This window comes from Brachionichthys hirsutus, chromosome 6 (assembly GCF_040956055.1).
Source record: "Brachionichthys hirsutus isolate HB-005 chromosome 6, CSIRO-AGI_Bhir_v1, whole genome shotgun sequence".
NCBI lineage: Eukaryota > Metazoa > Chordata > Actinopteri > Lophiiformes > Brachionichthyidae > Brachionichthys > Brachionichthys hirsutus.
This window is the reverse complement of record NC_090902.1, coordinates 4,186,732-4,202,172: the sequence shown is the minus strand read 5'-3', so window position 1 is coordinate 4,202,172 and position 15,441 is coordinate 4,186,732. Positions and strand designations below refer to the sequence as shown.

The window sequence follows — 15,441 nt, the reverse complement described above, 5'->3', positions numbered from 1 at the left end:
AGAACACACACGACTGAATGAATGCGTCTGTCCATCCTGTCTTCATCTTTGACATTTGCACCAGTTCGTCCCGTCCTTCCTTCCATTCATTTGAATCTTAATACTTGTCAGTGACTGCATTTGGAAGACTGTTCGTCCCTGAGTGCTGACGCACATATACATACACATACACACACACACACACACACGCAAGCCTGACATATTTCAAATATGAAAGTGCATTTCAGTTAAGAAGTGGGACATGACATATAAAAAGCTTTCGGGAAAGGTTTTCGACTGAGGAGAGACAAAAGACACGGAGGAATAAGTCTTCATAGAGGAGAGTGAGGACGCTGTATACAGTATACTAGATAGTAGGGCCAGACGTTATTACGCTTTGTCTGAGTACAGCAGTTCAACCGTAATTGCTGACAAGATGCTTTGAACACTGAAAAGTATTGAAATAAATAAAGTTAAATTATTTTTTCTGTTTCAAACTGCTAAATAGATCTTTAAACCAATCACACCACGACTTTACCCCCGTGTGAGCTTCCTAAGATTGGCTTTTTATCTGTGCCTATATATTTTTTGTTTGACAAAGCTGGATAATTGCTTGAACCCTGACCTTAATTTGATATTACCGGCTCGTACGAGGGCAAGCGCAGGTTACGGTTTAAGGGTTAAAGTTCACGCTGAAGACAAAGGCCAACGAGTTGTTTGTGTCAAATGATTAGAATTTTCCAGAGAGGTGCCAGGGGTCATCAATACCTGTCTTTAGGCAACCAATCAAATGCGGAGGACCTTACCATGTCCCTTCATGGTGAGCTTTATCAGCCGTAACACACAGACATTGGCAGCAGATATATGTTTTGAACACAAAAGAGTCTGTTGCTCTGGTTTGGGCAGTGTGGTACCTGGGATGAGTTGCTGTCCAGTCATTCCAATGGGAGGCATCCCCAGGTTGTTCATGGCTGTGGCCCAAGCATTCGGATCCGACATGGGCATCGTTATCGAGTTGGAGTCCATTGTCATGCTACAGATCCCCTCTGCAGGGTGAAAAGAGGAAGAGAAGAGTCAGTTTATTAATTTATGTGACCTCTAAATCTTTCTGATTCAGGGCTGCTCCAGAAGAGGAGTCCTGCCGCAGCAAAGCGCCAGCCTTTTTTGAACTAAGCGATCGCTAAACTTCTCCTTTAATTCTGGGTTGTGTCCGAAGGGAGAGAAGCGGGAGGACACTGTGACCCTGCGGGCAGCAAAAGACTGTCGCGATTTCAAAAACTGTCATTTAGGTTGATGCTTTTTTTCAGTTTCTCCACTGGGGTTCGTTGAACACCTGCCCCTGGATACTCCCCCTTCTCAGTGTCCTGTACTGACAATCCACTGGAAATGTTGCTGTAGGATTGAATAAACTGTCCCACAAATGTACCATCTAATTTGTAGAGGGACAAGCTAATACACACACACACACACACACACACACATAAAAACAGTCTGTGAACAGAGAATCTACACGAGTTTCTTCTGGAAGTCGGAGTCAGAAAATAAGTAAGTGTGAAAAAAGATTAACATAGCGCTAAGGCTAAGCACAAATCCTGATGCTATCAGCCATTTGCCAGGAGCTCTTCTACTAAACCTTTAAAAAAAATGTCCAACTTAGCACAAAAACAAAACAAACACATTATCTCAAAATCACAACTCCAGACTGGGTTTCTCTGCCAAGTGTTGCATCATAAACCAAACGCATTCAGAGCCTCACAATAAAGAACCCTGAAGTAAAATCAACATGAACAGATCCACCAGCGGGCTCCTTCTTCCCATCTGCACTCTGTTTCACAGCGTCGTGTGCTATAATTCTCGCCGCCGCTCCGCCTCTTCCTCTGTGGCAGACCTGCAAACTGCTGCGACTGCTGGCTGAAACAAGGTGGCCGGCTCTCGTCTCGTCTCTTCTCGTAACAAGCCAAGCCAAGGCAGCCAAGTAGCACACTTCACACCTCAGAAGGTCTGCTGTGTAGCCCTCTATGGAGGCAGGACGCCACCGCGCCAACCACCATCCTGGCATGTTCATCAGACACAACTAGTAATGTGTAATATCGCTATTTGCCCCTTTCTGAGCAACTATTTTCCAGGTTGTTTGCTGCCCCCCCCGACACAGAAGAGGCCCGTGTCCGCGTATTACTGTGATAATGCTGCAGACGGGTCCTTGACAGAGCTTGTTAACGAACACAACCCCATTTAGCTGGGGACGCATTCAAGGACTTAAAATGACGGAGGAGAGGGGCTGGTGGTGGATTTATTTAATGGCAGTTTTATAGCAGGTTACAGCACATTAACTGCTGTCACAGCGCTTCAGATGGATACACGTACTCAGGGCTTGACAGATGATGTCCTCAGTCTTAAATGACTAGCCTTGTGTTTAGCTAATAAAAGCGAGGAAATTTAGACGTGTGCAAAAAACGCCATATGTTGTTGATGTCGTTATTTGAAACATGGTCCAGGATTTGGATTCATGTGTTGTTAAGTAACAGAAGTTCACCCATAGATGCCCTCTAAATGCAATTTTCAGAAAATAGAGAATATCAGGATATGAGGTAAATTGCTACAGCAATTTGCATTTCTATAAATGGGTGTATTATAGATGGAGACTTCAATGATGGTTTCAATTTAAATGTAGACAGAAAACAACAATCTGACAGTTCGCGTAGATAACGAGCTGTTTTTCTCTCTTCCTGCGCTTCCTCCAGGTAACGAGCTCATCTGATTGATTCAATCTTTTCTAAGCTTTCTGAATAAATCTCTGTTGTCACATTTCAAGTGCTCCACGATAAAGTAGCTTGTTTGCCTGCCATGGATTATCTTTTTGTTAATAGTCAGCTTTCCCTTATGTTTTAGAATCACTGATTTGATGCCGTCTTTAAGATAATGTTACACAATCATATTACTTCAATGTGCATGTACGAAGCCTACAGGCCTACAAGGAGGCTGACAAATAACTATGGCTTGTGAAAAGTCCAAATTGGACAGCAGAAATTGGAAAGTGATTAATCAGTTGATCTCCGGGGAGCATTCACGAGTCGTTTCATCGATGAAACGACTCTGTGAAATATAGGCAAGCATTGTGACAGCGTGTGACGCCGTCCGTCAGATGTAAATGACATCATCATTTTATCCTATTCAACAAGTTGTGTGATTTTATGTCATAATTTCCATATGAATTATTTATTATTGATGGATTTTTTTTTGCGTTTTGCAATAAAATTCTCTCCAGGCATTTCTGAGTTATATCGTTTATGGGAATGGGTGGACAGAAAATGAAGAGCAGGTTTGTTATGCCTCTAGTCAGGATCATCACCGGTGCAGAGGCATAAAAATGTACCAAATACTCATCGAAAAGCTGCTAAAAGACCACCCTGCAAATGACTGCCTTGTTATGGCCATGATATATCACAATCAAAGTGATAGCAGTTTTGATTCAGGGCCGCCCCGGTCCGTAGTGTTCCCGACACTCAGTCTCTGTAGGCTCTGACCAGCTTTCAGCTTCCTTAAAAGCTCCCCCAGGAGGCAGATAGCAAATTAGGTCATTTAAAAACCCATTGGCCGTAAGCCCCAATAGCGCGCGGAGAGCTGCTTGGGGCCATTTAGGCTAAAATGCACATGGTTTTAACATCTAACCACAGCTTTGTTACAGTTTCCAGAAAGCTAATTGAATAGGCAGCCAAAAAGAGGAAGAAAAGGTCGCTCTTAAAACACAGATATGCCGCTGACATTACAAAATAACCAGAGCAAAGTGTAAGAAAAAATGGAAGTCTGTATAAAATTACATTTTGAACGTTGGAATAAATAAAGCACAAAGCCTCAACAAAAAATAACCACAATTTATGTGTTTTGTTGTAATTTCATTGCTGAAAACAAAGTTGTAGCGCAGCCATGATTTTTATTTTGGGGCGGGGGGGGGGGGGGGGGGGGCAGCATACTTTCTAAAACCCTCATCAAAGACAAAATGTTGGAGGATATGCCTGCCATTTCCCATTTGGAAGGATGTGTGAAGTGTCCATACTTATGCATGGAAAGCACATAGTGAAAAATGCCTTCAGAGCACAATTGCCTTCTGAGAGCGGATGTCTCTTTGACCTTAATCTTCTCCTGAATGCAGGTCTGTGCGTGCGTGTGTGTGCGTGTCTGCGTGTGTGTGTTTCTGAGCAGGAAGTTAGTTCAAAATTTTGGAAAAATAGGTAATCATAATGTGAGAATCACAAAACATGAATCTTGTTCAGAGGACAATTTGCACGTTTAAAAAGCCTGACACAATCAGAGTCTCTGTACACAAAGCAGGACTTAAATCATCAGGACAGCTTTGTTTTTTAAATATTCTATTGTCAACATGTGCTTTGTGTGTGTGTGCCTGTGTAACATCTGCGCACCATTGAACGGAAACAGAGAATTACACAGGACATCTTTGGGTCGGTGCGAGTCTAATAGGTCACAGAGGAGGTCCATTGTAAAACAAAATAACCATCTGATGGTGCCTCTAATTTGACTACTGAAAAAAGACTAGCGATGGCTTTCTTTTGTTCTGGAGTAAAGTAATCTGAAACTAGGTGAGATTCAACAAGAGGGTTGAGAATTCCAAGGTTAAAGTGCTTTGTTCCCAGTCTGTGTTGCCTTAAAAATGTGATCATAATGCTCCAGAAAGACCTTCTAAAAAAAAATTAATAATAATAAGGTGCATCCAGAGACTAGAGCATCCATTGCAAATAAATCCAATGTGAATTGATGTTGCCTTTGTGCCCGGTGACTGTGGCTTTAGTCGTGGCAGCAGAGGAGGTTGTCAAATCAAATTATTTCCATGGAAATTGAATTGGAAAAACTAATCTGAACCTAGACTACAGCAGAGATGTCGAAAACTCCAGCTCCAACAAAATACTTAAAGAGAAATCCAACCAATATTAAAGTGCAATCAGGTCCTCGCGCTCAAATTGTGATGCTCACGATTAAGTCCCGGGAGTCAAAGGGCACCAAATCCTACTTCCTCCACAGGACTAAAGTTATTCATCAACCTGCTCATTTGACCCAAAGAAGCCCCCCCTCCCCATCAGAATATAATTAACTCAACTCTTTACTTGTTCCACCTGATTAATAAATCCGTTTCATCACATGAAGCATACCTATTGTGCAGCACTGGAGAGGACAAATTAGCCTTTAGCTGATCAAATCAACAATGTTAAAATGTTATGCAATTAATGCCAACAATAACAACAACAACAACAAAAAGTCAAGCGTGTAAATAAGATATAGACCTTTAAATTTGCCACCCATGGCAAAGCCCTGGAATAAAAAAAAATGATGCCCTTGTTGCTAAGTTATTAAATAAACATGAGAAATCCATCCTTATGTTCATTTAGCCCAACAGACGACTGGCATTGAGAGGGATTGAGTGATGCTGCCGACATCATAAATCACAAATTGCAGTTGCTCCCTTGACTCTGATAATCTGCGCTAGGCTAATTGCCAAATTACAATTCCCTAAATGAGTATCGTCACATTTGAAATGAACAAATGCTGAAGATGCCATTCCTTAAAGTGACTGCATGGTTAGGAGCCGAGACTGATGCAATCCTTTATCAATCAAACTGAAGAGCCATTTAACCCCCAGATAGGACAACTGTTTTCATGAAAGATGAATTTACAGTCTTTAACAGATAATTAAAATAAAAAGAATAAGTGGCACGTTCAACATGAGCACTTGTTAGCGAGTTCTTCGATGGGCAGCAGGCAAATGACTTCTAATGCCTTATCAGGAGCTACGGCACAGGTGCTTGCGTTTGTGTCAATGTTGCCCAGGAGGAACAGATGTTTCTGGACAGCAGCATGACTCCTTCTCCTTTCTTATCGGGCTGAGAGTGGTGGCGGGCAAGAATAGATTCATCCGATATCTAGGTGAGGCTAAAGAAGAATGGGCGATAAAGCCCATGAAAAAGAGGAAGCTCTCAAACAGAGCTGAAATGTTATTCGAGTGTTAAAAAAAATCCTATGATGCGAGTTTGTCTGGTGAGTCTAAAATGAAACCATAAAGGGCATGCCTGCAAAGTGCCATGAATTTGCAGATAAACATTTTGGTTGTTGTCTGTTTACTATCGTTAAACACGAAGGTTAATCTCAAATAATCATTAATACAGAAAGCATTTTGAAGACAGACAGCAGTGACAGCTACAATTCCTCCATGATTGACAGGAGGCTTGTGGCACGCTGACTGTTGCATCGATCTGTAAGAATGACGTTGACGTACTCCGGTCCAAATATCCAGTAATGAACGTTCGCTCAGCGATAGACACTGATTTTTGTCATGTGTTTGTGGAAAGCATGCAGGCTGGAAAACTGCGACAATGAAAACTAAAAATGGGAATATGCCAATTCATCTGTTTTTGATTTGTGGCATTTTATTTAAATATTATACACAATTGTACTGTCACTTGCTGGTACTTGGATGCAAACATGCAAAATGAATCAGTGTACAACTGTATACAGCGTTACACAACACATGCTTCCATGTCATAAGCAATCTTTGGTTTGTGCAATTAATTATAAATACCCATAGCAAAAAAAAAGTCCCGCAGATGTTATTACAAAAACTGCTTCTCAACGTAATGCTAAAATGAGGCACACCATCTTTTCCACTGTACTTGTGAATGACAATGATCTCATCCGACTGGCTTAATAGCCAATTAGGAGCTTCAGTCTGTCAATGGGTGGAGAGAGGAAAAAGTGGTGCCTGCGAGCACATGATGTGTTTTCAATATTATTTGTTGTGTCCTTTTCTTAAGTATAATGAGAGCATCTTCTCCTTGAAAGGGTTTGCGCTTTCTTATGTTCTATATCTCCTTCATTCAATAGCAATAAACGTGTACTAAAAACTCAGTGTCCCGTTTGCTGCTTCCTAGAAAATGCTTAGTATTGTTAAAAAAATAATAATCTGCAAATGACAAAAGAACTATGTTAAGCCATGCATATACAGGAATACTGCTGCTGTGTAGCTTTTAATGCTGCAGATGATTTGTGTTTGACTCATTCTCAGCAGGGTTTCCAGGGTCCTTTGATGCATTTGTCTTTTTTTCAACCGAGCTGGCAGATAATGTGCACTCTATAAATAAATGCAAATAAGGCATGCTGTGCAAAACAAGTTCCCTTTTTTTTATCTGAAGGAGGAATGCTGTATTTCTTTGTCTTGCCATATTTAAGGCCCAGTACTGCTGTACGACCGACTGCAACGGGTCATCTGGGGTCATTTCTTGGTTGGATTGTCCCTGATAACTTATCCGAAACTGTCACATACCCAAAACACAAAGCCAAACCATGAGAAAACAATGACAGATGATCAGAAACATTCTTAAAGCGTCGCCTGCCAGCTGAAGATGGATCAAACTGTGACTTAGATGCAAAGCAAAAAGATTTGGGTGTACCCCAACTGTACAAAAGTTTATGGTTCAGTCAGTTAAATGGGAAAAGGCAAGAGTAGTGCGCCATAATTCATCCAGCATGTGACGGCGAGAACGCAGGCCGTTTAGACTGAAAATCACGCTGCTCTCAAATTTATATGCACGAGGGGATTCCTCTCCGGACAATTTAGAGCGACGACATGAGACTGATGATACATTTTCAGGTTAATTTAGGATTTGAAATGTACTTCTTTTTTTTTGGGGGGGGGGGGGGGGTTGATCATTTTCAAAGCTAATGTCATTACTAAAACATGAAAGTGATTATGAAAACTATGCGTCCACCAACTCGTGCATTCCACGCGTATGGGAATATCCTCAGCTGGCCAGTAATGTGGACCATTTGGTGAGACGCGCTGGAACAACGGTGCCTGTGTCTCATCGCTCTGATTTGCTTAGATAGAAACGTGACTCTGGCCAACCTCAATATGAAGATAGCATCTCTTCACTCAAAGAAATGTCATTACAACATAACCTTCAGGCTTCAGACACAGGACCCCAGAAAGAAATCTGCACAGTGTTTAAGTGGGATGTCCTGAGGCTCTAATTAATTTGTTCCTTAATGCGGTCAGGACATAATTGCATAGAAGACAGAGGGGGGGGGGGGGGGGGGGGGTATCTTTCATAGTTCAAACATATCTTTTTTTAATCTAAAGAAATGTATGAACATATCTGGCAACGAGAGCACGTCAAGACAAAGATAACTGCACAGAACCTAACTTGGCAAAAGGCGCTATGAGAGGTGAACATTCCATTTTCCGTTGCTGCTTTTCCTCTGCAGCGTAGCAGGGGGGGGGGACCGGACCCCATCACACCAGTGACAAATCATGAGTTGATCATGGGGCCAGCACATAGAAAGACAAGTAACCATCACACATATTCACAACTACAGGCAATTTAGAGTCACCACTTCACCTATAGTGCACATTTAGGGTGGTGACAGGAAGGACATGTTGTCCAGAAGGAGCCTTCACTGACACCAAAAGAACATGGAAACTGCATTCGGTACCAACCTATATATGAATAATGAAACTCACCATTTCCAGGACTCGCTGGAATCCATGCAGCATATAACGAACTTGCAGCCTTGCAGGAGTTTGTTGGCTAACATGTCATCATTAAACAGTCAAACTCTAGTTTAGCCAAAGAGACACAAATTGAGTAAGTCTACTGATGCTTAACAGACAGCCTGACACCCTCTCGGAGGAAAAACAAGCTGGAGAGCTTCATTAAGTCTGTTTTTGTCTCTTATTTGAAGTTTAAACTGTCAGAACAAGAGACCAGGACCTCAGGAAATAAAATTAAATGTAAAAAAAAAAGCCATGGGACTGTCATTCTTTGTTGTGGCGAAGGGAATAACGGTGCCGAACGTTCTCATAGCTTGTTATATTATGCACTGCTTGGAGACAAAACATCTTTGATGGTCATGGTTAATAACAGCTGGAGAAGTCCCGAAGCAAGCTATAAAAAAAAAAAGTAAAAGCCTATGGCAGATATATTTTTATACATTTCAGGCTTCTAAAAGTAAAGTCCAAGTCCGGTGTATAAAGTTGAATAGTAATTACAAAGTTCTTGAAGCACACAATCTTTCTCACATCACATCGAGTCTGTGTGTGGATTCTCTCCAGCGTCATTCCACCACCAAAAGCATGCCGTGTAGGTGAATTGGTCATTTTTAAATAGTAGGTGCACATGCAAGGGTGATTTGGTTGTTTGTCCAGAGTGCACACCCAATGTCAGCTGGGATAGGTCCAGTCCCGTCACCCTCCGAAGGATAAGAGGTTACAGAAAATGAAAGAATGAATGCTTTAGGTGCAAAAAATAAAACAATCTCTCAAATCACCCCTTCAGAACAGAATTGTTCCTTCATCTCCATACATTAGTCTGTGTAACAGTGGTGGGTGATATCTGAATAGAGGGAGGAGTTCCAATTTTCTTCAATATCTCTCCACCTATTAAAACATGCAAAACCTCTACAACAATCTATTTAACTGCTTGCCGTGTAAAAAAAATATATGACAAATGGCAAACCCAATTTCATAGTCCAAGCCAGACTACTTTCTATAACAGGAAAAACTACTGAAGTTGTTTATCTTGAGATTGAATGATTGTAGCTGAAGGAAATTTCTTCTTGTGTATTCCCTTAACTCAGAACATAAGCATGATATTCACGTATGCTCTTTTAGCATGATACAAGAAATAAGAAAAACTGGACTGCAGTGCAGAGATAGAAGTAGGGACTCCAAGTATATTAATTGCCCAGAGATCTAGGCTAAGGACACAATAGCACAAAAACCTTTTATCAGCAATTCCAGCTTCAGCCCGAGAGACTTCAGGCTAATTCTGCCAGGACAAACATCTGCTAAATATATTTGCATGGCCTGAAACATGACCTAAAGCCCTAAAATGAAAAAGCATCTCCGTTTTATCAGTCAGCTGTTGAAAATATTTTTTTTGGCAACATGACTAGCACTCGTGTCCCCATAGCTGCCTTAGACAGAAGATGCTAGTAGTTAATTAATGAATGGGTTAATTATAGCACACACACACACACCTTGTGACACACCTATATGAGACACCATATCCATTTTCCCCAGTCCATGAGCTTTCTTTTCAGCATAACCAGACTACATTTCTATTGCGACTTTTTAACCCAATGCCAGAGCATTAACAGCCAGTTATCTCCGTTGAAAGCAGAATTGAAATCCTTAAGATTCTTGGCAGTGGTATTGCTGAGGGCCCTCGGGCCTCGGGTCAGTTAGGGTCACGCACTTCCGCATGTGATCCTTTCATTTATGATGCACCCGATAATACATGGTTTCTTTTAGTTTACTTTTTTACTGAATTTGTCAATCATGTTTTACTGTACTCTAGATGTAATTCAAGAATGTTAGAGAAAAACAGACATGTTTTTAACATCTTAATGCAGCATTTTCTCAAACGAAACATTTGTCATACCCAGCATGCCATTCTTTGACCGGAATTCCATCTATGAAAAACAAAGGTTCACGCTCTGGATTTAGCCTCGTCCGCCCGCCAACTCTCGAGGTGTTGCCGCCGACTGCTGCGGCAGCTGACAGCATCTTATCAGTAAAGCCGTAAGCCAATTAGAAGCAGGGGAGTCGCTGTGAGGAAACGTCAACGGCTCAGTGAAGTCGCCAAAGCCATTATCAAGCCACGCCTCTTCATCCACGGAGCTTTCTTTTAATCTTCTGTCACAATAACGACCGACTCCGTGATGTGGTGACAAGAAGGGCAGGAGGTACTGCAGGATATAAAAAGAGCACGTCTCAAAGAAAGATGTCACACTTGCGACTATAAAATGAGATTTTTTTCTTCTTCTTCCATCACACACACCGGCCCAGTGTGGGTGTGTGTTCTATGTAAATGCAAATGCTGACAATAGCTATTACATTTTTCTTCACGCAACTGAGAACAATGGAAGCAATGCTTCTTCAAAAGACAGGTTTCTCAAAGTCATTACAGTTGAAGAAGTGCAGATTAGTTTTTCCCGTTTCGGGGCAACGTCACATGAATGATTATTAGGATGCAGGATTTCTGCTTATAAATATCTGTTCATCAATTTTATAAGGAATCAATGACAGGCTTCTGCATCTCTTAAAAAACAGTCAGAGGGTTTTGGCTTACAGTATAGTTGTACAGTACTGATCGGGTTGTTTTGATCGTGCACGGATTAATTGATATTTCTTACATCTGAAGGACGTTTGTGGTCCAGCTTCTCTCGCTCTAAACTCCTCCCATTTATAGACGTTTGTACAAACGGCGTGGGAAAAACAGAAGCTCTTTTAAGTCAAAGATCAGACCACGGCACTGCAACGAATACCCTTCTCGGAGCAACCTTTGTTTATTTACAGTGCACAAAACAGCAGCGGAACCCCAACAATGGCGTTCTAGCTGGAATCGCACGTCGTTTAACAAGCCATCTGCTTCTATTGTGACATATTACAAACATGTCGAGCAGCTCCTTGTAAACGATGAAAATACATGGCAGAAGCCCTCTTTAATAGTCCTCGTTATGCGACAGTTTATCTTGTCCTGCGCTAAAAGGATACCGATCTGCCAGAAGTCTTGTTCTCCAAGTAAGCGTTTAACAGCGACTGCTTTTCACAACTTTCAGTGAGTCACAAATAAACCTGTTGATGAGACTGGAGCAACGGGTGAAAAACTCAAAAGGAAAATAGTGTTTCTTTGGGGCCGACTTTATGAAACACACCGCTGAAGACAGTGTACATAACAGTGTGTATAACAATTGTAATATCATGTAATGAAAGCTGTTACTTAAGCACAGAGTAGGGTAGAGATGATGTAAGTAATTGGTTACTTGATAATTTATGATTAGCAAGTATATCATAAGTGAATCATGAGGACAATATCCTCTGTCAGAAGGAAGGATATGAAGTATCTAAAAAACAGAAACAGCATTAGGCAGATCCAGAACAGCATAAGTCATAGAAAAGGTCTTGCTTAGCATATACCGGTAATTACACTTTGAAAGCACAAAATATGCAGAACTGTTGCAGAAAAAAAGAGGTTCTTTTGATCCATCCGGCTCTTCAAGTCCCAGACAAAAGGCACCTGTATGATGTTAGTTTGACTTTGTCCTCATAGGAGCAAGAGAGCGGTGAGATGTTTGCATCTATGAATAAAGTCTTGTCAGGATGAGTGCAGTCGGGAACTGAATCAAATGAGAATATCAAGATCCACAGAGAAGAGCAACAAACTTTACAGAAACACTGCACGACCTTTTCCAAAACAACAAACGTTGGATATAAAGTATGCATATGAAGAAGATGAATAATTTAAGGAATGGAAAAAGTTAATCGTCAGGAATATAAATATATATATAAAGCCTGCTATTATTTTTCAATCAACTATTCACTGGTTCTATCTTTGGTTATGTGAAATATTTATTGTTACTCTGAAACAGAATATATTGGAATTGTGGATGCTTTTTCAGACCCAAACAAATAAAGAAGACACTAGAGGTAGTAGGCCAATGGAAAATTGCAATCGCTATCTTTTCTGCTATAAGTTATTAAATGGAGCTTAATCTTCAATCTAAGAGAAGAGAAGACTGACAGAGGGATCCTTCAGTGAGCAGCTGTAACACGGAAGTTTCAGACTGATTATAGCCACAAACACAAAAATAAAATTTTAAAGAAATGATGACTGGGCATCGTGCCAAGTCTCCATGAGTGTGTCTTTCATACAACATCTTGGAACAAACACACAAACACTCGCCTACAATTTGTGTCTGTCTGCAGCCCATTAGAAGTCCATTTCCGTTGAAAGAAAACACAATTATTTATGTGCTTCCACGTTAAATATGCACAAAGAAACAGACGCATGCACGTTATCTGTTTCTCCAGTCAGGACATACGATGCAGTACAACATGCCCGTCTTTGCTGCAACATACCAAAATGTACATTTGTACTATATTCTCCATGTAATTCCATTTTCTACATTCTCTCTGGTTTGGAGAATGATGTAAGGTGGGGTGCCACCCTACAAATATTCCTAAACTGGCCTCTTGACGGCCAATGAGCTTCGAGGATGTACATCTGGGTTTTTTTTGGTTATATTCGACAGACCCCTTCAACTTCCACCTAAGGTCCGCAGAGTCCAATCTGTAACAGCACCCCTCTCCTACCATTAATCGCTATAATGGCTAAGATTTAAGGGAACAACACCTTGTGTTATCGTTGAAACTAAACTGCTAATTTGTGGAGATTGCTCTTTCAAATTACTAAAGAGCTCCAGGTGCATAACCATCATCACCCTTCTGGGTTGTGGCAGTGACGTTGACCTTCATTTTAATCTGAAAATCAAGAGTGTCTGTTACACAAAAATCTGGATACCAGAAGTGTATTTGTAGGTATTCTGAATCATATAACGATCAATGTGATGCATCCATGTCCCCATCAGCCTGAAACTCAGACATAAGAATGGGAAAGGTTTAAACTTGGCGAGTTACTTGTCCCCCCCAATATGATCTACCCTTCTTCTTGTGGCAAACGCGCAGTCATGTGACAGGAAGTGTTAGAGAAATGTGGCAGGATAATGAGCGACAGAAGAGGGAGAAGACATGTTAAGCATCTGGTTTAGAGTAATATTGTCAGGCAATAAGAAGCAGCTGGATCACTTAACTGGTTGGGGGTGCTGAGAAGGAAGGCAGAAGGATAAGAGTGGAGGAGGCAGGAAGAGGCACTGAAAGCAGAGACGACTTGTAGGCTATCTGTAATGGACATGCTGCTGTGAGCACAGAGATTTCATAAACTGCTCACCCTGAGACTTTCTTTTAAATAAAAACAAACGGCTACTCGAGTCTGTGTTCAAGTCACAACTGAACATGTTAAAACCCGTATGATATGCTTTGTCAACATCTCCATTGATAGAATCTAATTTGGGTGCAATACACCCCCCCCCCAGTAGTCCAAACACACCACTTGATTTTTCATTTTTGCTTAATTTAAGGCATGACGCAAAATACACTCACCTATAAAAATATAAATAATTCATAAAGTAATTTGATCTGAGAAAGTAGTTTTTGGGCTGTCTTCTAAATGCAAAAATCTGACGTTCGCTGGTAGTATTATTAAAACGCTTTAGGTAATACCTTTCAACAGCCTTTGCATTCTTAATTGAATGCTCAGAGCCCCTAAGCCTAGTGCCAGCCTTCTCCATTAGAGAACATGTCCTGATGGAGAGGAAGTGACAGATTGTATTTCAACTAAAACGCAGAGGTGTTGGGGTTGACTAAGGGTACAGAGGAACTGCTGTGTAGATTCTAGCCGTTCTTCAGCTGCGTGTGGACAAATTATCAAAGAGTCTCTTTCTAATATTCACGTTCAAATAAAAAATAAAAAAACATGAAGAGGGAGTTTTGAACAAAAACTAACACTAATCCTAAGTGCAGCAAGTACTCCTGGCATCGATTCCACCCTTTATCAAAATAATAATTCAATACACTTAGCCTAGCGGATGGTTCAAAGCTGTCCCAGGTGTTGGTGAGAGGTGGAGACGCACAGCACGGATAAAAAAATATTCACTCACAAATTCACAACTGTAGGCAATTTAGAGTCACCAATTTAACCTGACTTGCAAATTTTTGGGATGTTGACTGTGGAAGGAAGCCAGAGCATCTGGAGGAAATCCATGCAGGCCTTCGGAGACCAGGTAAACTATGAATAAGGGGGCTGACATGCAGATTGGAACTCACACATTTCGAGCTCAGTCCAAGTGAAAACTTTGTGTAAAATATCCAAAATATTAACTTTAAAAAAAAGATGAAAAGTTAAGAAAACAAGCATTATAAAACCTAAAAAAACATGTAGACGCACATATAGAATATTTAGTATTCATGCAAAGCAGAAAGACGGCACGCTTCTTTAACATGATGAAATACTGGCAAATTATAAAACCGTAGCCTGAAAGTCATGCTGCATGTGATTAGAAATTAGCTCATATCCCAATCAGAAATGGGGTAGTAGCCACAAACGGATCAGGGAATTAATTTCGTACTGCTCGAACAGATTTCATTTGTCTAGGGGTTTTCTTGGGCCTCTCCATCTCTCAGGCTAAAGGATTTGGATATCCAAAATATCCAATATTTTGGATATTTTACACAAAGTTTTACTTTATATTGCAATGTATTGGTAAGAATGGGATGTGCAAAAAACAACTTGAATCGTGCTTGAATCACGTCAAAAACTGAAACTGGAAGATTTTTTTTTGTTTTTGCTGTTCATGTACTACAATCTTTTCAGAGCCTGAGTCTTGCCTCAAGGCTTTGCTATTAGCCTTAGCATGGGTTTACAGCGAGAGCATAGCAGAGTGCCTTCTGGCACCGTGAATTATTTAGATCGCACATGTAGTCTTTGCAGGATGGGGTGAAGTGGCACGAAATCCCCGACCGGCAAGAGAGCACAATCAAAATTGATGGACGTTAAGAAT

General features: G+C 40.9%; 1 protein-coding gene across 1 annotated transcript in view; it reads right to left on the bottom strand.

Annotated features, from left to right (window-relative positions):
- Nucleotides 1–15,441, bottom strand: part of enox2 (ecto-NOX disulfide-thiol exchanger 2) — a 93,373-nt gene that overhangs the window by 39,751 nt on the left and 38,181 nt on the right. Inside the window, exon 4 of the mRNA XM_068740354.1 lies at nucleotides 894–1,025. Within this exon, the coding sequence (XP_068596455.1) occupies nucleotides 894–1,025 (132 nt within the window). The remainder of the gene's footprint in view (nucleotides 1–893; nucleotides 1,026–15,441) is intronic.